Source organism: Paroedura picta, chromosome 5 (genome assembly GCF_049243985.1).
Source record: "Paroedura picta isolate Pp20150507F chromosome 5, Ppicta_v3.0, whole genome shotgun sequence".
In the NCBI taxonomy this organism is placed as follows: Eukaryota; Metazoa; Chordata; class Lepidosauria; order Squamata; family Gekkonidae; genus Paroedura; species Paroedura picta.
In genome coordinates this window covers 92,753,145-92,777,871 of record NC_135373.1, presented here as the reverse complement: position 1 = coordinate 92,777,871, position 24,727 = coordinate 92,753,145, and the positions used below count along the sequence as shown (strand labels likewise).

Below are 24,727 nucleotides of genomic sequence, written 5' to 3'. Positions count from 1 at the left end.
ACCCTGACTGGCAGTAACAGCTTACATTTTTCTTCACACTCCTCTTCAAGGTCATCTGCATGTCACTTACTTAATTTCAGTCTCCTAGGAAATCTGAGGCATCCAGTTCTGTTTGCCGTGCATTTCCTTCTTGACGTCTGGCTCCTGCTCACATCTCACTGCAAAGATGCCTTGAATTTCAGCTCCAGTTTTAACACAACTATTCTGTCAGCTGCAGGATTTGCCAGTGTTTTCCAAGAGATCTATTTTAATCAGTCTGAAACCTGTTTGCTCAAATTGTCATGTTCTAAATTAGGCATCAAGATAAATCAAACAACATTCTGCAAAGAATTAAGTCACATGGCAAGTTTTTGGATAGAAAACATTTTAATAACATATATCCCATCTGTTGAGGAATTTTCTTCAATGACAGGAAAGATAAAGCGAACCACACACTCCCCTGTTCACCTATCTTTGGGCGTATTGGTTTTCTTGCGTCTAGTATGATACCTTGAAGGGAAAAAAATTAAAATGAAAACATCTTCATATTTTGTCAGATGTTAAGCATTTCCGTTTAAAATGCTTGACAGTTTAGATTTTTTAATTTGAAACTGTACAATTCATTTAGTCCATGACTTCTTTGTATATTCTATATATTTTGAGTGTTCTATAGATGCTTCTCACCTATTCCAATAATTTAGAAACTGAAAAAGGATTAAAAGTTTATTCTGTTGTCTCCTGCATGAACTACGGGTAATACTACACAAACCAGTTCATTAGCACGACGTGTCTTGCCTCACTTCAAGCATTTGTCTATTTGGGAAAAGCAATTTTACTCTGGTCAAGGGAATCAGGGTCACTACGCAGAGGCAGACAATGGCAAACTACCTCTAAAAAACTCTTGCCTTGAAAATCCTATAGATAGCCTCAGCTGCAACTTGAAAATACTTTCTTTCTACCACCATATTACCATAAGTATGAGAAGCAATCCAACATATCCCTGGTCACTCACATTCAGTGAAGACCACCCCAGAAGATGCAATGTACGTTTGAGAACCCCTGTAATAAAGCATTTATTAATTATACTGTAATGATAAAAGCATCACACTTGGTATATTAAAAGGTCTCCCGAACAGTTTCCCACATTATGTCTTAAGTAAATACTTACTGCCCCACTGGATACCAGCGATGTTTTGTTGTATAAAACATTTTACTAAGTTCCTCAATTGTCGGACCTTGCTTGTTCCCAAGATCTTCTACATTCAACTTAGATTTCAGCACCTGATCATGTGTTTCTTCCTTAAAATCCATTGGATCTAGCCGTGGAATAGGCTGTCAACAAACCACCCAAAATATTACCAAATATTACTGGAGAAATCTACTATTGTTCTTTGACAAAGAAGCCATAAATCTCTGCACAGTTTTGCAGGTATTTAAAACCAGGTTGCAGAGTGATTATATACACACACACAACTATGCACAAATAAAATCTTACCACCTGGGAACCTGGAGAGAAAGCAATGCAAAGAAGTATTAAAATGAAAACAAAGTCTTTGCTGAATCAGATCAGAAGCCCATCCATTCCAGCATTAACAGTGAAAAACCTGATGCTTCTAGGAAGGCCATTACTCTAAGCCAAAGTTGTAGCTTGGAGAAGGCATTTAAAAGGATCATAATTCCCTTTAAACACCTTTCCCCTGCTCCTTCCACTGGAAATCATGGAGAATGGGGACACCTTCTTTGGGGTGTCCAATCTTTAAAGTTGTGATTTTTAGTAGAGGCACCAGTACCAATGGTACAAAATTGGTGTCTTTACCTCGAAAAACCCCAGATACTCCTGGATCAATTCACCATTATACCCTAATAGGGACAAAGCTCATTGCATTCAGGAATACAATGGGCACTAGATTGGGGGGGGTGAGGGTGGAAGAACTATGTGGATGGTCTCTCCATCCCCCCTGAACCTGGGAAGCCTGCAGGCCCGGGAAGACCCCAGGGAAGGGAACTCACTGGCAGGGCCAGCTCTCACGCAGCAGAGACCTACAGCCTCTAAGCCTCGGAGGCAAATGGAAGGAGGAGGGGGTGGTTAGGGGTGGGGGACTGAAGGTGACCGCTGGATAGACAGGCAAGCCAGTTGGAGGAGGAGGCACTCAGGGCAGGGCAGCCACCCTGAATGCATGTTAAGCGCTGAGTGGCATTTAAGCCATGAGACCAGCTCCTCCTCTTCGGCCTTATCAGAAATATTAAGTGGAACAGATGGGGACCATTTATTATAATTGTCCCATAGGATATAATGGAGCTGAAAAAAAAATCAGGATTCCTGAATATTTACCGATTCCAAATACCATATTCAGGAATATCGGAAAATACTGATATTTTCCAGATTCAATATATCTGGATCCCCCCCCCCCCAATACTGGGTTGTTAGGGTTTGTTTGGCATAGCCCTAGTGGCCATCCAAATCTGATAGCAATGAATTCATGATGTGAAATAGTTAATTTTCCTAAATTGAGTTCCTGTGTTTGGGAATGAAAGAACAGTCTATCCACTTACTACACTGTATCCAATATCATGTTTCTCAGCCATCTTATTATTTTTTTTTGCCAAACTAAAAATAAATGTTCAGTTATTTTCGACACAAGTCCTTGTTGTTGTTAGGTGTGAAGTCGTGTTCGACCCATCGCGACCCCATGGACAATGATCCTCCAGGCTTTCCTGTCCTCTACCATTCCCCAGAGTCCATTTAAGCTCGCACTGCTTCAGTTATTCCATCCAGCCACCTCATTCTCTGTCGTCCCCTTCTTCTTTTGCCCTTGATCGCTCCCAGCATTAGGCTCTTCTCCAGGGAGTCCTTCCTTCTCATGAGGTGGCCAAAGTATTTGAGTTTCATCTTCAGGATCTGGCCTTCTAAGGAGCAGTCAAGGCTGATCTCCTCTAGGACTGACCGGTTTACACAAGTCCATTTGGTTCCTTTTATAACTAATGAAAATGGCCAGCTCCCAAGAAGCCAGCTTGGTGTAGTGGTTACGAGCAGCGGCCTTAAATCTGGTGAGTCTGATTCCCTGCTCCTCTACATGCAGCCAGCTACATGCAGTTGCAATATACCTTGGGCTCATCACAGCACTGAGAGAGCTGTTCTCACAGAGTAGTCCTGCTAGTGCTCTCTGCCCCACCTACCCCATTGGGTGTCTGTTTTGGAGAAAGGGAAGGGAAGACGATTGCAAGCTGCTTTGAATCTCCTTTGGGTAGTGAAAAATGGGGTATAAGAACCAATTCTTCTAAACCGAGACTAGGCTCATTTTCTAGGTAAGATTTCACATACCCTTGTGTGTTCATATGGAATGTCCACTGAAGGGTGATAGCAAACTATGGTCTTTCCATCCGATGTCACAGCAAGCTCCACTTTGCTAAAAAGAGAAAGCAATTTAAATTCCTTTGACTGACATTTTCCTAGAACTGCTGGATAAATACATTTGAAAACATGCAGCTTAGTCAGTTTATCAAGCAATGCACATGTAAATCCCACTGATTCAAGAGCAACAGACAGCTGTAAAAGTATCCATAAGACTTATCTAAGAAGTGGGACAGAAACATTTCAAATAAATTGGAATGTCCATATGAATCGCATGAGCACTGTGAGTAGGATAGGACGGAGAAGAGAAAAATGTGAGCTGCTTTGGGCTTCCAGGAGTGAGAAAGGTGGGGTATAAATAAGGAAAATAATAATATTATCAGTACAAATATGCCAAAGTAGTGAATGTTTGCAGGCGGATTCCAATAGACAAAGCTAAAAGCTGAGACAGGCAGGCACAAAATAAATGGAGCCCCTACAGCAACAACTATTCTAGTGTCACCCTTGCTATTTGGCAGACATCTGAACTGAACATTGAGTTCTGATGCAATACATACCAATTGTAGTCCTCCGGAAGAGCTGAATATGTAGATTTGTTGCAAGAACAATACACAGCAGAGTCTGGGGGGGGGAAACAAGAGCTGAGTAAAGTGGACACTGTATAAACACAGTGGAGTATTATGTGTACTTGCTTTCATTACAATGAGTATCAAATGATAGTCATCTAACTGAAGGCCCAGCGCACACGTCCACTCTGAAGCATTATCTCCTCTCAAAAACAGCTCCCCTTTCCATTGTGCTTTGAAAGAAAAGCAAACATAATGCACACAGATCATTAGTGGTAGAAATGACTTTCCTTAGCCTGAAGGATAGTCTTTTGACCCCAGTGTCCAATACTGGGCTACCACATATGCTGGAAGTTGCTGGCAAAAAACAAAAGAAAAACCATCCACCATTCTCCCATGGTATGCAGGAGGAGGCAGGAGGCATGCTCCATAAAGCCTCATGAAGAGGATTTGGCAAGGCCATAGAAACATGAGTAGCTGGAGGGATCCTTTCGGCAGTTCTCATGGAACTGAGGGCAGCAGAGAGGGAGAGGAAGGCTCCCACTGGCCCTTATTCACCCATCCTCACCAGCAGTTTATCCTTTGCTCCTCTATATCCATTGTTTCTGCTCTTATACATAGTGCTCTGGAATTTACCCCTTGTTGCAAACTGACAGAGACATCTTCTTAGCCAAGCTGAGTGCAAATAACTAACCTTGGCTGCAGCCAGGCTACCCAGTCAAATTCACCTGAGGCCAAGAAACATTGCTCTCTCTCTGGCTAAACCAAGCTGCCTACGTTGCCAATCCTCTTTCTGCCATTGTGGCAGCAGCTTACTCTGTGCACGATATAAGCCCCCCATTGTATGAGAAGAGAAAACAGGAAGCCCTGTATGCCACAGAATACTCAGCTGTTTGGGAACTTTTGGGAGCACTTCTGTGATAAGACCCACCCCCCTTGCCAAAAGAAAAAGAACATTGCTAGTATCTAATTTTAAAAGGTTTACAATCCTTACCAAATGTCAGAGATCGCCTTGTGAATGCTTTGACACATGTTCCCACAGCAGTGAACACAGCCCTTTTGGATGCTACAGCCATACCAGCAGGCAAAACCAGCAGCACTTCAAGACGTTGTTTGGAGGGGAGCTGTGCAGGTCAATCCAGGTTTCACCACTGCTGGAAGTCAACCGTTTGTCAGTGCATTAGTCAAGATCCAAAGCTCACTCATTCTGTAACGTTTTAAGCAATGAAGATATTAGCTCTGAGCTCAGTGTACTGATGGGCACCATATCCCCAAACCCTACCCAGCTTTTCCCCCAAAGTTTTAGGAAGACATTAAATAACATAGAATTTAAAATGGAAGGCTGTGACTCCTATAACATTAATGAAACTTCATGGAGGAAGGATCTATTAGCACCATTTTTTGGAATTTGCTGTGCTTCTAATTCATAACCCAGAAAAGTGATCCAGGAGGACATCAAGGCCAATGGTTTCAATGACCACTAAAGATCCAGAATTAGCAACACGCGACCCTCACAATGTCATCTCTTTGTCTAAACGCAACTAGCTATGGCAACCAAAGCACACTCTGTCCTAAACCTAGGGTTGAAGCAAGTCTTTAAATGGTTCCAGATAGTCCATATCATCCAGAAATGTTTGAGGAACTGTGCCCCAAACAAGAGACAGGTAAATGACTGATATAAATCAACCAGGTTTTCAGGAGTGGTTTCACTGTCTTCTTTGTTCAAGGCAGCCAGGAGGGCCATTTCTTCTTCTCACAAAGCATTCACCACCTTCTGGACCCAGCCTCTGGATTACTCTCAGCCAAAATAAACATAAAAGTGGAAGGCACCACCTTCCCAGGTCTCTTCAGACTACAAAAAACATTTGTGGAGGCAATAGCTCAAGAGAAATACTTGGAAATTGTACTACATCCAATGTGGTGGCCAAATCAAAGTGAGTAAGAACAACCTGACCTGCAGAGCACTTAGCAAATTCTACAGAAAACTCCAGAAGATTTTCTTTCAGTCAGCTAGGACAGTGGTCTTTTTATCACCGGGGACCGGTCAACACTTGACAATTTTACTGAGGCCCGGGGGGCGGGGTAGTCTTTGGCCGAGGGACGTCGCCATCACCGCCTGAGTCCCTGCTCCGCTTGTTCCCCTGACTTCCCACTGCCCGCTGGGGGGCTCTGCCAGCAGCAGCTGTGCAGTGCCATGCCAAAGGGGAGCCCCAGCCATGGCGGCTGCAGGAGAGCACCAAAGGTGAGCTGGTGGCAGAGTGGCAGGGCAGCCCCCGAGGCAGCAACCGAGGAGGAGGATGAGGAGGAGCCACGGCCTGGTACCAACTGATCCACGGACCGGTCACGGTTCCCGGACTGGGGGTTGGGGCCCACTGAGCTAGGAGCACAGAGTATGGCAAATCCCCATGGAAATTTCCCATGGCATTGCACAGTAAATGCAAGGGTGTCAGAGATGTAATTATTATGATGGTATTGCAAATGTTTTCAAAATAGTTACCTCTCCATTATTATTGCTATAAAACAGGTTTTAGAATGTGCTCCTTTTCCTCATGGCAAAATACAAGAGAAGTTTAAAAATAGAATGTCATAAAAAACGTCGGTTGCAGAAACCAACCGGCATATAACAACCTAGGCTTGCCTCTGGCAGTAAGAATTGTATCCAGGTGAAGATGTAGGAAGGATTTTTAATAAGGCATGCTAAACAAGTTATTTACAATGCCACACGTGTGGGAGCTCATTTACAGTGCTATTTTAACTATATTTGGGGAATTCAAGGATTGTTAAAATAAGTTTTCCTTAACCACTGATTAAAAGGTTGCAATATTTTAAATGAGTATAATTAATATGCCTTACTGTCACCATTAGAGCCTCTTGTGGTGCAGAGTGGTAAGGCAGCAGACATGCAGTCTGAAAGCTTTGCCCATGAGGCAGGGAGTTCAATCCCAGAGATGGCTCAAGGCTGACTCAGCCTTCCATCCTTCCAAGGTCGGTAAAATGAGTACCCAGCTTGCTGGGAGGTAAACGGTAATGACTGGGGAAGGCAATGGCAAACTACCCCATATTGAATCTGCCATGAAAACGCTAGAGGGCGTCACCCCAAGGGTCAGACATAACTTGGTCCTTGCACAGGGGATACCTTTACCTTACTGTCACCATCAACTGGACTTGTACTTTCAGACTTCCTATCTGAATTTATTCAAGATATAAGCTTTTGTATGCATGCATACTTCAGATACAAGTGCGCATGCACAGGAAAGCTAATTTTTTGAATAAAATTGTGTTGGTTTGAAGACTGGACTCAAACTTTGTTCTTCTGTTTCAAACAAACACAGCTGCTCACCTGAATCACTTCCAATCAGTATAGCTAAGGCTCAATTTAAACATGTCAACAATGGAAAGAAATACCCATAAGATGTGCCCAGCCATGCAATACTAGCATCTGTGGCCCAGGGGGCCAATATACTGGCAGACTGGCTGTGCAGTGACCAGCCCTGCTTATAGCAGCTAATAGCTGCATGCAGTGATAGCTACATCAGGTTCCAACTAGGCCATGACTACACAACAGAATGCTCTTTCCTAGTAGATCAACACTTTACCCAGCCATCAGCTGATATAGTAGTCCTATTACTACCAAAGGGAACACAAATTCCTTTATAAAGTCACTGCCATAGGTTCCAAATTTCTTCTAAGTCTGGGTGTTTCACCTTGACAACAGTGCCGGTTAAAGGAGTATTTAGCAGGAGCCCTAAAGGCACTTCTTTGTAACTCAATTACGATGCCAGTTAAAGAAACCAACTAAATTGCCCCTTGCATTCCAGACACTGCATTGCCACAAGCAGGCCCTTATGCTTTACAGGGTGGCTCAACTGTGTCTTTCCAGATGGCTATGGACTAAAATTGTCATGAGCCCAAGCCAGCATGATGTTAACAGGGGCTCATGGGAATTGTAGTCCATGGCCATCTGGAGAGCCACAGTTAAGCCACCCGTTCTTTAAAGGGTCGCTGTGAATCCGTTGTTATCTCACCCTTCTCCTGGCGAGGTCCGAACAGCACATGCAGCACTCCTCTTCCCCCGCTTAATCCTCAAACCAACTCCTGGGATCCGCTCATGCTGACTCGAGATCACCTAGCGAGTGGCAGTCCCCCGGGCGGCCTTCCTAGCCCTTCCCCACGAGGCATGGCACCCCCGCATGCCGCGCTAGGCTGAGCCTGGCCATTTCGAGGCGCCCTGTCCCTCGCCCACCTGCTCGCACCAACTCAGGTCGCTCCGAACCCTGCAGGAAAGGGAAAAATAGGAGGGAGATCCTACCTGAATAAACCGGGCCGAGCACGCAGCCATCTTGCGCCAGAGAAGCCCGCAGCACCTTCCTTTGTGGCAAAAAAAAAAAAAAATCAACGTCCGGCTGTGTCTGAGGTATGCTGGGAAATGTAGTCCACTTGAGAACTCTTAAGAAGACAGTCTCTATGATCCTTGGCCGGTCTTAGTGGAGTGAACATCTGCCCACCATACAACTTGGATAACTTTGTTTCGCACTGGGATTGGGTGTGTGTGACGAGAGGTTTAATGATAAGTTCCTGTGCGCCAGGCAGCGATTCAAGACTCAAGAGGACAGCTTGAAGGGAAACAAAGAAGCCACGGGGGATAGCTGTTTGTTTGTCTGCTTTTCCCGTCTAGTGGGCAAATGGTGAACTGAACAGAGTATACTCACAGTGCAATCTTAAACATGTATGTTTCAGTGGGACTTGCTCTGTAATCGGTGTTCGGGTTTACAGCGAGGCAGGGAAGATGGCTGAGGTGATCAACCTCCAGGTGGTGGGTCGAGATCTACTGCTATTACAACTGATCTCCTGGCAAAATACAAATTAGAAACTTGGGCATCTGCTAATGGTGACAGAGCAGACTTCTGCCAGGGATATTTGCAGCAGCTGTTTTTTAATGGTCAACTCTAGTGAGAGTAAAATTAAGATCTGGAGTGAAGTCTAACTCTGGGCACATGTAGTGTGATGTAGTTAAGAGTGGTGGTCTCTAATCTGGAGAAACTGGGTTCGATTCCCCACTCCTCCATGTGAAACCAGCTGGGTGACCTTGGCCCACTGACAGTTCTCTCAGAGCTCTCTCATCCTCACCTACCTCACAGGGGAGAGAAAGAGTGAAGGGTAAGTGATTATAACCCACTTTGAGACTCCTTCGGGTAGTAAAAAGTAGGGTAGGAAAAAAAGCTCTTCTTCTAGTTTGAATCCTCACTTCTACCATAGAAACTTGTTAGACTAATTGGGCCCATCACAAACTCTTAGCCTGGGGGAACTTGGTAAGTTGGATTCTTGGTTGGTGTAGGAGTTGCACCCTCTAATCTGGAGAACCAGGTTTGTTTCTTATCCTCCATATGCAGCCAGCTGGGTGATCTTGGGCCAACACAGTTCTTTCAGAGCTCTCTCAGCCTTACCTGGCTCACAGGATGTCTGTTGTGGGGAGAGGAGGGGTGATTGTAAGCCATTTTGAGATTCCCTTTGTTAATAAAAAGCAGGATACAAAATAACCAGGTCCTCAGCTGTTCAGTTTTTTAAAAAATTATTCTATTGAGGCATAGCACTGCTGTGTGTGTGTGTTTTAAAAACTATTTGGAGAAAACTTCATAAGCTGTTTATTAGCTTAAAACTTCAACCTAGGCTGTGTACCTCAATTAGTAAGATGCCAGCGCGAAAATCAGAAAGTTGTGAGTTGAAAACTACTTCTTTGCTTTTGAAAACATGGCACAGTAATGTTTAAAATGAGCTTTTCAAAAGCAAAAAAAAAGTAAACTGAAAGGGGATGTAAGGAAAACTATCTTTAAACCGCCTAAAACTAAATAAATGGTTAAGGGGTTCTAAGGCGGGATGTGTCCGTGAGGAGGAAGGGTCCGGATTGGACCCTTCCTCAGGACAGACAATCGGAGGGACCAATCGGCAGGCGCGCAGCACCTGCCGATTGGTCCCTCCGATTCCCAGCCCCAGCAACTGCGAGCCACACGCAGCGCAGCTCGCAGTTGCTCCCTTTGCCGCCGGCCTGACACGTCCGAGGCACAAAGCGCCTCCGACGCGTCAGGCCGGCCGCAAGGGAGCCCCCTGCCCGGCGGCCTGACGCAGTGAGAGTTGCGAAGCGCCTCTCGCCGCGTAATGCCGCCGCCCGAGGGAGGCCCCGGCAGTCGCACGGCTGCCGGGGACTCCCTGCCCGCCAAATGATCGCCGCTCGGGGGAGGCCCCGCCGCCCAACGGACCTCCCACGATCCGGTAAGTGCCTAGAGCCCGCTGTATTACTCATACAGCGGGCTTGATTACTAGTTCTATATAATGTACTAAACCTCAAGCAGCCTAAAATATATTACTATAGTTATGAAAATAAAACAGCCCACAAAGCTTTCAATGCACCTAAAATCAGCCCATTTCCACCACCATATAAGCTTCTCTATAAAAGAATTTTACTATCTGCCTAAAAAGTGAATGAGCCTTCCAAATAAGCTTCCTTGGAGGAGGGATGACCCTTTTCACTAGTTCAGATTGAAGAGACACAAAGTAGCGCTGCTCTGGAGATGTTAAGACAGCAGAGAGCCAGAAACACTTATTTTCAATTCAATACTTAAATGTGACTTGTCCCAAAAGACATATGGGTGAGCCACTGTCGTATAGTATCAGGGTGGTGGTTGGAAGACTAGGGACTGCCTCATATTTTCAATCAGCCAAGAATTTCATTAAGTGACCTTTACCCAGTCATTTTTCTGTTGATTTAACTGGCCTCAAAGCTTTATTATGAGGATAGAGCGCAAAAAGAGAACTGCAGAGCCTCTTTCCAGAAATAATTGAATAGAGAAGTAGGGGGCATGAGTCTCTGCCAAGCACATTTTTGGCTGACTTTAAATCTACAATAAAATCAGAGTCCAGTAGCACCTTTAAGACGAACAAAGATTTATTCAGAGTGTGAGCTTTCAGACTATGATCTTCTTACATGACAGGGAATATATAGGAAAAATCAATTATGTTACATCAGTAGACTGTCACAACCAAATATGGCCGATGATAACCCTTTGTCAAAACAGCCAATAGATCCCCTAGAATTCAGTGTACTTTACAAAAACACAGGGAGAAACCAAACTGCCTTTTTTCAGTGATCAAAGGTTCTCACCTCCCCATATGTTGCTTGATCCATCCGTCTCCATTCAACTGAGAGACATTCCTCCCAGGGAATTGCTGGTAATTATCCCAAGGCCAGGGAGTCAAACTCAAAATTCCATTACAATGCCATACCTTAAGGTCACATTAGCACATATAAAAGAATGCTTGCACTGGAAAGCTCATGCCCTGAATAAATCTTTGTTGGTCTTAAAGGTGCTACTGGACTCTGATTTTATTGTGTACTTCAGACCATGCACGGCTACCCATTTAAATCTACAGACTTCAAATCTTCAGATAGGGCCACGCTTAGCCGGCCTTTTCTGGACTACAACTCCCAGTTCGCATTGGGAAAATGCCCGAGTGACGTAGAAGGAAGTGAAGCGTGGACTTCTTCCGGTGGTGCGTAAGCCCGAGCGGAGCCGAGACCCAGCGGAGTCTGAATCCCGATAAGACAAGATGGCCGGGCTGCCCCGCAGGATCATCAAGGTATCCGCTCCCTTCCTCCCGCCGCCTATCCGCCGCCTTCCTCCTTTCTCCGGGCAGCCGGAGGCGGGCCTGCCGGGTAGGCCGCGCCAGCCCTGCGCCAAGGCCCGGGCGGGGTGGGGGGGTAAGGGAGGGAGGAAGCGCTGCGCTTCCGGTGAGCGGGGCTGGCGGTGGGTTCGGGCAGCTCCCCCTCTGAGCGGCTGCAGAGCGGGCGGAGGGCGAGGGCGGCCGGAGGTGGCAGCGAGCGCCATTAGTGGCGGCCGGGCGGGGCCGGGAGCTGCGGGGGCCTCCGAGCATTGCCCTGCGGTGAATGAATGGGCCGGGAGGCCCCTTCCGGGCCCGGGTTCCGAGCCTCCCTTGTTGCGCGAGCCCTTCGCCGCAGCCGGCGCCTCGCGGCACGGAGGGGAGGGGAGGCGGCGGCGGTGACAGGGCGCGCGCGCTCCCTCCCTCCCTCCCGTCGGTCGGGTGTGTTGCGACCTGGCGGCTCTCCCTGCGGGCGGGTCGAAGCGGCGTCTCAGTAGCCTCCCGCCGCTACAGCGTAGAAAGCCTCCCCCCTTCTTTGGAGGGGGAGAAGACCGGCAGGCCTGCCTCCTCTCGAGTAACGCCCCTGCCCTCCTTCCTCCTTCCTCGGCGGGGTTGGAGAGGCTTTTCTCACTTTCTGCCGTGACTCAGAAAGCCTTGCCACTCAGGCCGTTTACCTGGTACATACTCTAGGTTCTTCCTTCCTTTCTTGGTAGAATTTTTTTACAGGGTATTTTCTTGTTCTTGAATGTGGCTTCTATGCTATTCTTCAGTACAAGCTGGAAGAAACCAAGAACTTGTCGACATAACAGAATTTACAGAACTTTATTACATCTGTGTGTGTGCATCCTGTTACTCTCTAAAGAAGCTTCATCGAATTCCAAACTAGGGATGGGCATGAACTAGCTGGTGAACTAAAATTCATCATGTATTTGGGCTGGTTCATGGTTCGCAAACTGAACTGAAGAACGTCTGTGAATTTTGATATAGCTAGTGGCTCTTCATGAAAAACAGCTGTGCTTGAAATCATGTGGAACCTATGGAAAGCTGCAGGGATCAGAAAGCAGGGTTTTCTAACAAGCTGTTCAGTTTACCGGGTTCTAACCCATTTAAACCCTACTTTCTGGTCCCTGCCACTCAGTTATTTGGAAACTCTTGCAGTTTGTCAGAGCCATTTCAACCAAACAGCTGAGTGGAGGTCCCCTCTGCTCAACTGTTTGGAAATCCCTGCACAAAAAAGATGCAGGGAGCAGTAAGCAGAGGTTTAAATTGCATACAAAGCAGTTTGGTTCATGAACTGATGTATTGGTTCGTGGTTCAGCCACTAAGAAAACCACAAAAGTGTGGTTCCTACTCATCTCTAATCAAGACATGAAAAATGGAGCTCTCATTTGGAGTGTGAATATCCTGATGCTAGTCTTCATGCACATACACGTGTGTGCACACACAAACACACACGCATGCCTTGTAGCTACTGGTTGCTTTTAGCTGAACTCCTTGGTGTCTCTGATTAAGAAAGTCTTCCATTATGGCAAGATGCCTCTGCAAAAATAAACTTGCCAGCACAAGATGACCTTCCTCAGGAGAGCCTGCTAAGGAGAGTAGCTGTTGAGGTCTATACTCGTTTGCTACAATTGAAATTTACAAGTGTGGTCTTAATGTATAATTCTCAGTTCTCCGGCAGCAATGTATTTTAGTTGCTTATATGATTCCCGAGGTGCATCTGGATTTAATGTTCCATGGTTTTCACAATGACTGAGTTCAGTCAGTTGCTTTGGATTCCTCTTGTGGTGAAGATTTGTTGGACTGAGCCTGTATGCTCCACTCTTCCGATAAAACTTCCCTCCCCTCATACTGTTTTCTTCAGCTGTGCAGATAAAGCAATAACCTCATGAGATGGTGTGCTATTATCTTCATATTACAGTTGGTGGCTGAGGGTGAGTGTGATTTACCTGAGAATTTGGGTGAATTTATGGCTGCAGTGGGTTCTGAACTAGTACTTTTTGGCTCACAAGTAATTCTTTTAAACAGTGTGCTATATCAGCTTCTGCTGAAATTCCAACTAGTGTTACAATCATAAACATAATTCCAAATGGCTCATTGTGGTAAACTATGTCCCATGTTCAGCCTTTGCTGAGGTAGCTGCATTGGTTACCGATTGCCTTCTGGATCATGTTCAAGGTTTTAGTTCACACCTTCAAGGCCATCTGCAGCTTTGGTTCCACCTACCAGAGGGACTGCTTGGCTCCTTATGCCCCTCGTAGGGCTCTCTGTTCTGCGGGTAGGAATGTGCCGGTTTCCTCTGGTCCCCAGGAGGTGCGCCTGCCCTTGGCCAGGGCCTTTTTGGTCCTGGCCCCAACCTGGTATAGAATGAGCTCCCAGAAGAGTTAAGGGTCTTGACAGAGTTGTCAACGTTCTGCAGGGCCTGTAAAACGAAGCTCTTCCATCAGGTGTTTGGTTGAGGCCAGGCCAGGACGAATGGCTTCCTCCCTGCATGGGACTATGGAAATCTGTTGGGCCAGATACTCTCTGAAGCTGCCTCCTGGAGGGTTGTTGGCTATTGTATGTGGCAGTTGGGGGAGTGGGAACAGAGTGAGCATCCTGCAGATAGTGATTTTACCACTATCTGGGTTTTGGTCTTGTGGGTATTGTTTTTATGTGGTTGTTTAAAATGCTATGTAAACCACCACAAGCCAGCTGGGTCTGAGAGTGGCAGTTAACAAATACAATTATAAATACAAGAGAAGTCCAGTGGCATTTTAGAGTCACAGAATTGCTTATGTTGAAATAAATCCTAAATATAATTTCTAGAATTCAAGACTTGCTGAATCTTTGAATGTCTTAAATATTACTATAAGACAGTTGAATCACAGAATCATAGAGTTGGAAGGGGCCCTACAGGCCATCTAGTCCAACGCAGGATCAGCCCAAAGCATCCTAAAGAACGTGTGGCTGTTTTATTTCTCTGCTTTAAAGCAGCAGTTTATCAACAGTTGTATCATTTTAAAATGTTTAACAAACTACATCTATTTTGCACATATGAGCTCTTATGTATCAGCTCTGTAATGGTTTACTTAAGAAAATTTTTATTAACACTGGCCAAGCACGTTGCATCCAGGAATACAATGGGCACTAGATTAGAGGGGTGGGGTGGAAGAACTCTGGGGATGACTCCCCCCCCCCCCCCCCGGACCTGGAAAGGCTGCAGGCAGCTGTTAGGGAACTCACCAGCAGCGGCAGCTCTCAAGCAGCAGGGATCTGCAGCCTCAGAGGGAAGTGGAAGGAGAAAGGGGTGGTTGGGGTGGGGGACGGAAGGCCACTGGACAGACAGGCAAGCTGGTTGGAGGAGCAGGAGGCACTTAGGGGCAGAGCAGCCACCCTGAGTGGGTGTATGCCATCCAAAAGTTGGTGGTGGTAGAGGGAAAATATATTAAGGCAGAATGTGTACATCTCTATTAAATGGGATGTGTATGGAGTTGAGAATTTGGGTTAGAACATTTCTGCCTCTCTTCCTCCCTCTGCAGTCCACTGATCCCTACAAAATGCTATGTTTTGGGGATAAGGGGGCCTAGAGGATGACATGAAGGGGATCTGCAGGATGAAAAGGGACTTTGCTGTAACTGCCAGTTTAATTTGGATCTAGCCTCTTGTATTGTGTGTCAGTTTGGAAGAATTGCTGCAGTTTTTGTATGAAGCTATCAGGTATTCTGCATACAATCTTGATCTGGCTCTGATATCCTTGTGACTACACAGCATAACACATTATGCATTTTGAGAATAGTGTTTAGTCTCTTTAATTAATGTTCCACCTTTTGCGCTCTATTTTGTAAGCCATGCAGAGTCACAATGTTGGCCCTTCAGTGACAATTCTTATTTAATTGTTTGCTACTTTAATAGCTGGTTTAAAAAACACAGGGGGATGAAAATCTGGAGTTGCAGGAATTGTTTGAGGAGGCACAAAGCTGAATAAACAGAGCTGTAGAGCATTAGCCAGTCATTCCATGCCATTTTACAGACATTAAGTCATGTTAGCCTTGTATGTCTATATACATTGGGGGCAGGATGGAGAAACCAATGGATCCTTCTGCTGGTTCTTTGTATAGAGGTGAAATGTGGAGGTTCCTGTCGGGGTACTGCTGCCTCTCCTTTTGACCCCTCTCTCTTGTGATTGGGGCCAGTGATTGCATCATTCCACTGTGAGTTGAATGTTCCTATTTCTTTTGTGGGGAGGAAGGTGAGGAATTAATTAGCAGCAGCTGTGTGAGATCTGGCCTGAGTTTGTTTCGGCTAAGTTCTTTGGGTATGGCAAAAAGTTGCTGGCTGAAAGGCAAGAGCTGAGGGACTTCTAGTCCTTTTCTCTTAGCCCATTGTTCACAACCTCTAGATCTGAGTGAAAAAGTCCAGGGGACTGAGGACCAGATTAGGATGCCTTTAGGGTTATGTCTTATTCATTTTAGTCATTTATATTGCATTTCTGTAGGATAGGATAAATGGAGTTAATATTTGGAGCACTTATTTGTTAGATTTGTACTCCAGTTTATTTTAAGGTGGAACTTGTAGAACTTAATTGTCAGCGGTTAGAAGAGAAAAACTGGTTTTTACATCTGGTTTTTCACTACCCAAAGGAGTCTCAAAGTTACTTACAATTGGCTTCCCTTCCCCTCCTTGCAACAGACACTCTGACCATTTACGCACTGGAGGTTTCATGCCAGGCTGCAGGCTAGAGTTTTAGACGTGGCAGGTTGCCCCACCTCTTCCTGCACCAATATGAGGGAGCATTTGGCACGTTCCCCAGTGCATAAACGGTCAAAGTGAGGCAGGTGGGGCTGAGAACTCTAGAAGAACAGCTTTGCAAGAATAGCCCTAATAACTGTGACTAGCGTAAAGTTCCCCAGCTGGCTGCATGTGAAGGACTTGGGGATTCAAACTTGGTTCTCCACAACATCATGCTGGTTTCCTTGCTTTCCTCTGTTTGGGTATTGCAGGTAGGAAGTTAAAGGAAACTATCTTAACACATTTGATTCTACAGAATTAATGGGTAGAACTGGTGCATAACTGTATGACTATGGAGATTGGGCTGTTTGGCTTTCTAATGAACTGATCCCAAGATCAGCTCACCAGATTTGACGCCCTTGGTTATGCATTCTGTATAACTGAGTAGCTATTGTATTTATAATGGAGATTGCTAAGCATATAAAAATATTGGCATTCTCTAGCATTGAAGCAGGCCTTTTGAAAGACTGTGCAGGTAGTCAGGCTGTTGCTCAGTTAGAAATTTCATTTATCCTCCCTTGGCTGACTTGCATCCTGTCATAAAAAGTGAGCTTTCTGCCTCTTGCCCTGTTTCCCATGTGTAACACAGCTGGTATAGCAGTAACCCTGCCTCCTGTCAAAATTGCCTTTAACTCCCTTTCATCTGGGCTGATGCTTTTCGATGTCACAGTCTCTATGAAGATGGCATGGAAGAGTATCCCTGATGGTGGTGAAACTAAGATGGTTCAGTCTTCATGGATTTACCTCCAGAAACGCTTGCTACTTTCGTCCATTTCCATTTGCTGCATCTAGCTTAATCTCTGTGGACTTCAGTTGATGCTGTCATGGCAATACCACCTGTTTGTTCACCTTCAATAATGGCACTGTGGTATCTATATCCAGGGCATGTCTGAGGGTGTGAGCTGAAGGTGAAGACCCATTGGGCTCATAGCCTGTGGATCACAACCTGTGGCTTTGCCAGACAGCTTAACCTTAACTAAGTCAGGATTGTCTTGGACCATGCTTAATTTGCTCTCAGTAGTAAATAAAATGCAATTTATTCAGGCCTGTGATGTGCAGTCAATATTACTGTCGGGGCTCATTTCTATCCCAAAAAAGTGACAAAAGCACTCCTCTTTTTGCATTTGTTAATTTGAAAACACTGTTTTCTCTATTTAACTTGGTTGGTTTTAAATCTCTAGGCTCCTTTGAGCCCATAATACAGGATCTTTATGTTCTGCCAGTGTATTGATCGCTTTTCATCCCCTGCATTCCATGTACCTGAAGTATACTAATATTCATTAGTGTTTGGAGACCGCACTAGGTTCTTTTTTTGTCCCTAATCAGAAGATTGCTTATTAAGTCTGTGGGAGGGCAGTATATAGATACAATAATAAATAACCATGAATACTGCCTCCAATAAAAATACCAGAATGGTGATGGAAAAGAGCAATCTGCAGCAGTTTTTCTTGCATTAATTTGTAGGTATCAATAAAGAACCAGTGACAGGAAACTGTTCTGCGACTTCTAAGGTGTGTTAGTACATGAGCATGTGATTCAGACTGAAGGGACAAGGAGGAGTAAAATAGCTTAGTAGTGACTGAGCAAACAGGTGACAGGGAATAAGATCTGCAACTGTTTCTTCCCATATATGACAGGTGTTTGGTAATCTCAAGTTCTTTGAACTTTTTTGACTAGTGGCTGAGCTCTAATAATAGCTCTCGCCTTTAAAAGTTACGGAGGCAAGGAAAGAGGGGATCATATGTCTTAACAAGCAGTGAGCAAAGCAGAGAAAATGATTGGCAGGAAAATGAAAGGTATCTTCATGCTGGCACTTCCTGATTTGATTAACTTTAACACTAATATGCCGTTTGGAAGACCAAATGACAACATTTTTGCTTAGTGGTCCGAACCAGATGGGATAGGACTTAAGAATGTAGGAAGGGAGTGATGGCTGATAATTAAGTTAGTCCGTGGCAGGCCAGAAAAGGTTGTGTGGTAAAAGTGGGTATGCAAAATGATTAAGAAGGAAAGAAGAGAATTGTCTTGATGGGAAGCCATTTAGAATAAGAATTACAGATGTAATGTTTCTGGAAATGCTTAGAGCTGTGGTTAAGACTGGGTGTCTGGAAACTGGATTGAGTTCTTGCTTAGTATCTTCCCTACTTTGACAGCATGAAATGTGTTACAATGTTTTTATTAAATTGTATATATTATTGTATTGATGAAATTGGAAAGATAAGAGTCAACTGTCTTGAGAAGTCAGAAATGCCCCCAGACTTGCAAAAGACCCTTAACCATGTCTAAGCTGTGAATCCCAGCTCTGTATGGTGTTTGGGGGCTGGGAGGCTGAAAATGGAAATTGTCAAGATCATTGTGAAAAAGCAGGTTATAATGCAGACATTAACCATGTTATTAGAGACAGACTCAAAACAGTGATATTAAGGAATAGCAAAAATGTGGACTTCAAATTAGATTTGTTAGTAACAGTGAGTTCTTTGAATATTGAACATGGGCTGTGATCTGTTGCACACTAAGCAGTGTATAGGTCCCATTGAATTCTTAATCCTCTCTAGACTGTACATTTTGTAGCAGCTGTAGACCAAATTAGTCTCTTTAGTTTACCAGTATCTCTTACATCCCAGTGAATGTATATTTGAAAATCTAGCATGAATTTATCTGATCTGAATCAGTGTTTTACACTTTCATAGCTGATACTGAACTTTCACTCTAAGCGTCAGGAAGTGGGAAATTTGCATAAGTTCTCAACATGCTGTCCTGCTGTTGTGCACATGCTCATCAGTCCTTGACTTGGTACAGGAGATGGAATGAGAAAAAGGGATGTGCTGCTTGAATCTCATGGACAGTCATCTGACCCAGGCCATGTTTCGTTTGCAGATACTGCAAAGCTGAACAAAATTATTTTCAGTGTGTAAAATTATTTTCAGCCTTGCAGTCTGGCAGTTACCCAGTTAATGCCTAAAGCCAATACAACAAGGGGATTTGTTATCTTCAATATGGCAGGAATATTTGAACAGAAACTTCTTGAATGGTATTGTTATAGTTACTATTTGGGGAGAGCTTTCTGGGTCTGTGCAAGCGTGGGCTCTGTTTGTCTGAGCTTTTCGATTATTTGGAACTGCATACATTCTGTGCTAGGCAAGGCAAAGTCTTCAAATCTATTGTTGTTGGTAAACAGAAGTACATAAACTATAGCATTCTTACCCCCACATGTGGTGGGCAGCCCCAGAAAGTTAACATGCTTTGCAGGAAGCATGAAAAACTATGCTTGTATCAGCTGGCGGGCAAAACAGACCTGAGAGGGAGTGGAATAGAGATACAAGGGCTACAGCCCTCTGTAATAAAACTGTAAATTCTCGCAAGTTGAATTACACTTTTCTATTCAGATCACTGTGTCAGACCTAATCAAGGAATAGGAAACCACATGACTCCTCCTGATTTCCTTGTGAGAACCACATAAGCCTAGGGTTAAATGGTTCCTTATGTAATTACTTGGGTAAATGGTTGCTCTGTTGCTGCTGTAGAAGAACTTGACAAGATACATTGCTGCTTTTGTCTTTATGAAGTTAAAGCACTTAAAATATAGAAGAGGTAGCTTAGTGAAGATTATCACATCAATATTTGAAGTATTATCTCTTTTGCAAGAGATTTATAGAAGCTGGAACTAGCAGCATGTGTAACACATTCAGTATTGTGTGTTGGGCACCTTGCTTGCACATTACTGATTAGGATGCATTTAATATGCAGCATCACTCCATGCTAAGCATTTGCTTTAAAAATGGTATTCACACATCTTTGAAATATTCATACAAATAGAGGAAGCAGCCTTGGTTTATATTTGAGTGTTTTTACGTTAACTGGTTTTATCTTTCATTGTGGCTTGGAAAAGAATTACGCACCTATATCCAGAATACAGACTATGAAACATTGGCCTTGAAATATCAAGTGGCTGAAAATGCATGAAAAGATTACTTAACATTATTTCACTTTCTATTGCTAATGCAAGGGCAATCCAAGCCTTGTTTCTCAAATTGTTCTTTTATGGCAAAAGACTGACTCAGGGGCAGAGCTCATGCTTGGCATGCAGAGTCCCAGGTCCAACACCCAGTATCCTGGACAGCAAGAGTTGTTGCAAAAGAGCATTCTCTACTTGAGATCCTGGACAGCTACTGCCAATAAGAGCAGATAATAATGGACCCGTGCTCTGACTAGCATAAGGCAGCTTCTGCTGTTCATATCTAGTTGTGAAGCTAGTCTGCATTGAAAGGCTTTCCTCGGGATCTTTTTTCTGATACATTCCTGTTTATTTTCCTGCTGATCAGAGGAATTGTAACAGGGCGATATCACACTGCTTCTCAACCTCATCTGTTTATAGGAAATGAAATGATAGCTGAAATGACCCAACTTCATACAGATTGAGTGAGGAACAGAATTGGCAGTTCTTGCTGTTGAAAGCCACAGAGCATGCCAACCTCTGAAACTTCTATGCTTATTGGTCATAAAATATTAATCTAATAGGTAGTTTTATTTGGAGTTAGGAGCATGTATTGGAATGAAGAACAATTTGAAGATGGTACTTGTCAGTGGAGATTTGCATCTTGTGATTGTATTTCATTGCTTTTTCCCTCCCCCTTTCAGGAAACTCAGCGCTTGCTGGCAGAACCTGTTCCTGGAATAAAGGCGGAACCAGATGAAAGCAATGCACGTTATTTTCATGTGGTCATTGCAGGCCCACAGGATTCCCCCTTCGAGGGTGGGACATTTAAACTTGAACTATTCCTTCCGGAAGAATACCCAATGGCAGCTCCGAAAGTACGTTTCATGACCAAAATTTATCATCCTAACGTAGACAAATTGGGAAGAATATGTTTAGATATTTTGAAAGGTAAGTATTTGGAATCATCAGCGTGATAAATTTTTCTCTTCCATACCTTAAAGCAGCCTTTCTCAACTTTCTTACCATTGAGAAACCCCTGAAATATTCCTCACACCTCAAGAAACCCTAGAAATGGCATGATTGGGCAGAATATGGTTGGGAGGCATAACTGTGTACATGCCCAGCTGGGCCCCTTCCTCTTCCTACCCCTACCAGGCCCATCATTGGCCATTTTGGGAGGGGGGGAACAGGTCAACATGACCATATATGGTCATAAAACCTGATGTTTAACTATTTTTTTTAAATATTAAAAGTTAATTAACTCCCACCCATTTGGGAAACCTTCCAGGGCCACCAAGAAACCCTAGGGTTTCAGAAAACCCTGGCTGAGAAAGCCTGCTTTAAAGTTACAAGTATATTTAAAAGGTCATTTCATAATGTGGTCATCTATTAAAAAGAAACATTCTATATTAAAACTCATGCTTCATTATGCAAATGTTTCTTTTCTCAGACAAATGGTCTCCAGCTTTGCAGATCCGTACAGTTCTGCTATCAATCCAGGCTTTGTTAAGTGCTCCTAACCCAGATGATCCACTAGCAAATGATGTAGCTGAGCAGTGGAAGACCAATGAAGCCCAAGCCATAGAAACAGGTGATGTATCCTTTAATGTACATTTCACCAGTTTCATATATGAAACTCTTGGTTTCCCAGATAGGCTTGCTTGAATTCATGCATAAATACATACAGAGAATATATTTTAGATACGGGATACATTTGTTCTTTCGGAATTTTGATAACCATACCAGGATTTTAGAAATGCACGTACCTGTCTAAGCACAAACTTTGTTTGAAGGATCAAGAGCTAGTTTCAGTGCAAGTGGCACTGGCCATTTGCTCAAATTGGGAAATGTAGTAGTTGAGGAGAAGGTCTCCATGGCAATATTTGCAGTCTTGGAGTTGCAATATCTGATGCAAGACTATAACCTCCCAGCAGTGTTGCAGAGCTCACAAAGTTATTAATAGTTCAATAAATTAAGTCAGCCAATCTTTAGAGGAGTATTATAAACCTGTAGGGCAACAGGGTTATAACTTGTATCCTGTATTAGACATGCTACAGACCTGTCTGTGAGAGTTGATGTGTCATAATACGGTTCCCAAGTGAGCACTTTTGGAATTTTGTGATAGGGTGGTGTGCTCTACCACACAATGGCTACCTTGGGAGATGGGGACCACTCATAAAATAACAGGGGGGGGGGTGCCAGTATGTTGGGTGGTTGTAAGCAAACCATGATGTTGGTTTTCTGAATTGGTGCTCCATGCAGACCCAAAGTGATGCTTACAGGGGTGTTCTGAAGAAAAGACAGGATTGGCTCTTTGCGTTAGGAAAGATTTTTGGGACACACATAAGTTGCCACCAGGATATACATCAGTGGGTGTCATGTTGGGGATTCCTGGTCACAAGTATCACTTACCTTATCATGCTTTCATTGCATCTATCAGTGTAATTCTGCTGTAAATGTTTTTGTTGAAAAACCAAGGCGCAACCCCCCCCCCCCACCACCACCACCTTTGTATGATGTCCATAGTAATGGTAATTAAATACTACTTCTTACCAGGACACCAGTGAGTCTGTAGTGGGGAAAAAGATGGGGCATTAGAGAAATGGATACAGATTAACAGATGATGTATTTGCTAATACATATTTTTTTCTTTTTTTTACAGCCCGAGCATGGACTAGGCTATATGCCATGAATAATATTTAAAATGTGCTCTGAAACAGTGTGCATCACTTTTTCCTGTTCTGCCAAGACCTCTTCCTTTTTTGTTTGCATTTAATGGACACAGTCTTAGAAAACATTACAGAATAAAAACCCAGACATCAGTTCTTTGGTGATTTAAATGCGCACTAGCAAATCTGTGTCTTGTCCTAATTCACTCCTGTTCCGCATGAGCAAAGGCTAGAAATATCATCGGGATTGTTGTGAAAATTGTTTAAAAGCAGTAGCACATCTCTGCTTTTAATAAGTTTTTCCCCCCATCATGGTTTAAGTGTAAGCACTGTGAATGAAAGTAGTCAGGGTTAGCTGCAGGGATTTTTGTTCTAATTGTGTGGGCCCTTTCTCTCTTTTTTATGGTGATGCTAATTGCATTGGTTAATGCAGCTAACCAATTAAACTCTAGAATTTGCCCTCTAGCCAAGTCTAACTTAGACGCTGTAGATGGACAAGCTTGGTTGTTTGAACAAAACTGGGAACATTAAACATCCATCACCATCACTAATAATATTGTGATTCTGCTGTCAAGTGTAAAAACCCTCCCTTAAAGGAAAAGCTTATGACCATTTTGTATGGCTTGTCTGGAAAATCCTCTGTAAATCTTATGTTTTAGTAAAATATTTTGTTATTCTACTTTGCCTTTGTACAGTTTGTTTTGCTGTGTTTTTTTTTCCACTTGTGACAATCGTATTTTTTTAAAATGAATTTGGATTGGAACCTTTCATTTCCACCAGCCTAACAGGTGTAGTAAAATATTGGAGTTTTGTTTGCTGACTTGTATTAATAGGCCATACCACATTGTATTCATAATATTTTTGTTTTCGTGTTTAAAAAAAAGCCTCTGGTAAACGTGATCGCTTGTCAGAGTCCAGCTAAGTTAGTTACATCATTGATGTGTATGTACTTGCAATATTAAGTACCACTGAAGCAGGAAGCTAGCAAAACAAACAGCAATTTTGGGTGTATGTGTAACTTGTCTGTCTTGTGCTATTATCTGATATCAGATTACACATTTAGAGAACTTGCATTTTAAAAAATCAATCCTCTGCATAAAGTTAGATGTTACAGTCCAGGTAATTGATTGCTAAGGTATTTGCAGCTAGCCTTTTAAAACTCTGGCTTTACCTGCAAATTATGGTACTTTCTGGATCCATTTTTTTCTTTATTAGAAACAGATCACTCTTTTCTTTTAACAATTACATTAAAATGTATATCTCATGGACTCCTATTTTGACCCGTTCTTCAACTTCCTGTGTTTTTCTAAAACTTGCTGTTCTGACTCTACTCCTTTGCCTTGACCACCTTCTGATCTCTGTGCTTTCAGTGTGGCCAGTATAATGCTGGCTTGCCATGAGAAATGTTTGTCTTGCAGTTCAGGGGGGATGGTATTGAAATCAAAATTATCTCTCCATCATACCTATACTAGCATTATCTCGGGTTTCTATAGAATGTGGTGTATGTATTGTGCTCTTATGTAAGATAAAGAATATCTATTAAAATACCATTTTCAACAGACTAAGTGCTTTCAGTGATGGTATTGTCCCTCAAGTTGACTGCATGATAGCATGAAAAAATCTGATGATTATCTGCTTTGGCAAGACAGGGACCATTCAAAAACTGTTTACAGCCAGTTTTCAGATTTTGTTGGGCTGCATCTTACCTAGCAGTTGGTACTTTTTTTGTTGCGGAGAATTGATACACTGCTGTAAAAAGCAGAGCTATAATGATATGTGCTCTTAGAAGAGTGCTGATGTT

At 43.5% G+C, this 24,727-nt stretch overlaps 2 protein-coding genes across 4 annotated transcripts; one reads left to right on the top strand and one right to left on the bottom strand.

Annotated features, from left to right (window-relative positions):
* Positions 1-347: 347 nt before the first annotated feature.
* MRPL42 (mitochondrial ribosomal protein L42) lies at positions 348-8,366 on the bottom strand. 3 transcript variants are annotated; one of them, XM_077339040.1, is made up of 6 exons: positions 8,207-8,366; positions 4,892-5,048; positions 3,889-3,952; positions 3,302-3,386; positions 1,148-1,311; positions 348-489 (listed from the first exon to the last, which is right to left on the bottom strand). In XM_077339040.1, the coding sequence occupies exons 2-6, from the start codon at positions 4,971-4,973 to the stop codon at positions 444-446; spliced, it is 441 nt and encodes a 146-aa protein (XP_077195155.1). In that variant the 5' UTR covers positions 4,974-5,048; positions 8,207-8,366; the 3' UTR covers positions 348-443. The 3 variants fall into 3 exon arrangements, with proteins under 3 accessions (XP_077195155.1, XP_077195156.1, XP_077195157.1); XM_077339041.1 differs by having other exon boundaries at positions 4,892-5,051; positions 8,207-8,341; XM_077339042.1 differs by having other exon boundaries at positions 4,892-5,104; positions 8,207-8,269.
* Positions 8,367-11,378: 3,012 nt separating this feature from the next.
* UBE2N (ubiquitin conjugating enzyme E2 N) lies at positions 11,379-24,487 on the top strand. The gene is made up of 4 exons (XM_077339039.1): positions 11,379-11,529; positions 20,959-21,205; positions 21,708-21,848; positions 22,920-24,487. The coding sequence occupies exons 1-4, from the start codon at positions 11,500-11,502 to the stop codon at positions 22,958-22,960; spliced, it is 459 nt and encodes a 152-aa protein (XP_077195154.1). The 5' UTR covers positions 11,379-11,499; the 3' UTR covers positions 22,961-24,487.
* Positions 24,488-24,727: the final 240 nt, after the last annotated feature.

Excerpts from the sequence above, each read along its gene's own strand:
- MRPL42 (XM_077339040.1), bottom strand. The coding sequence starts at position 4,973 with ATGGCTGTAGCATCCAAAAGGGCTGTGTTCACTGCTGTGGGAACATGT. Across the intron at positions 3,953-4,891 it reads AAGGCGATCTCTGACATTTG|ACTCTGCTGTGTATTGTTCT; the intron begins GTAAGGATTGTA and ends TCCCCCCCCCAG. Across the intron at positions 1,312-3,301 it reads TTCCATATGAACACACAAGG|CCTATTCCACGGCTAGATCC; the intron begins GTATGTGAAATC and ends GTTTGTTGACAG.
- UBE2N (XM_077339039.1), top strand. The coding sequence starts at position 11,500 with ATGGCCGGGCTGCCCCGCAGGATCATCAAG. Across the intron at positions 11,530-20,958 it reads TGCCCCGCAGGATCATCAAG|GAAACTCAGCGCTTGCTGGC; the intron begins GTATCCGCTCCC and ends TCCCCCTTTCAG. Across the intron at positions 21,849-22,919 it reads AGCCCAAGCCATAGAAACAG|CCCGAGCATGGACTAGGCTA; the intron begins GTGATGTATCCT and ends TTTTTTTTACAG.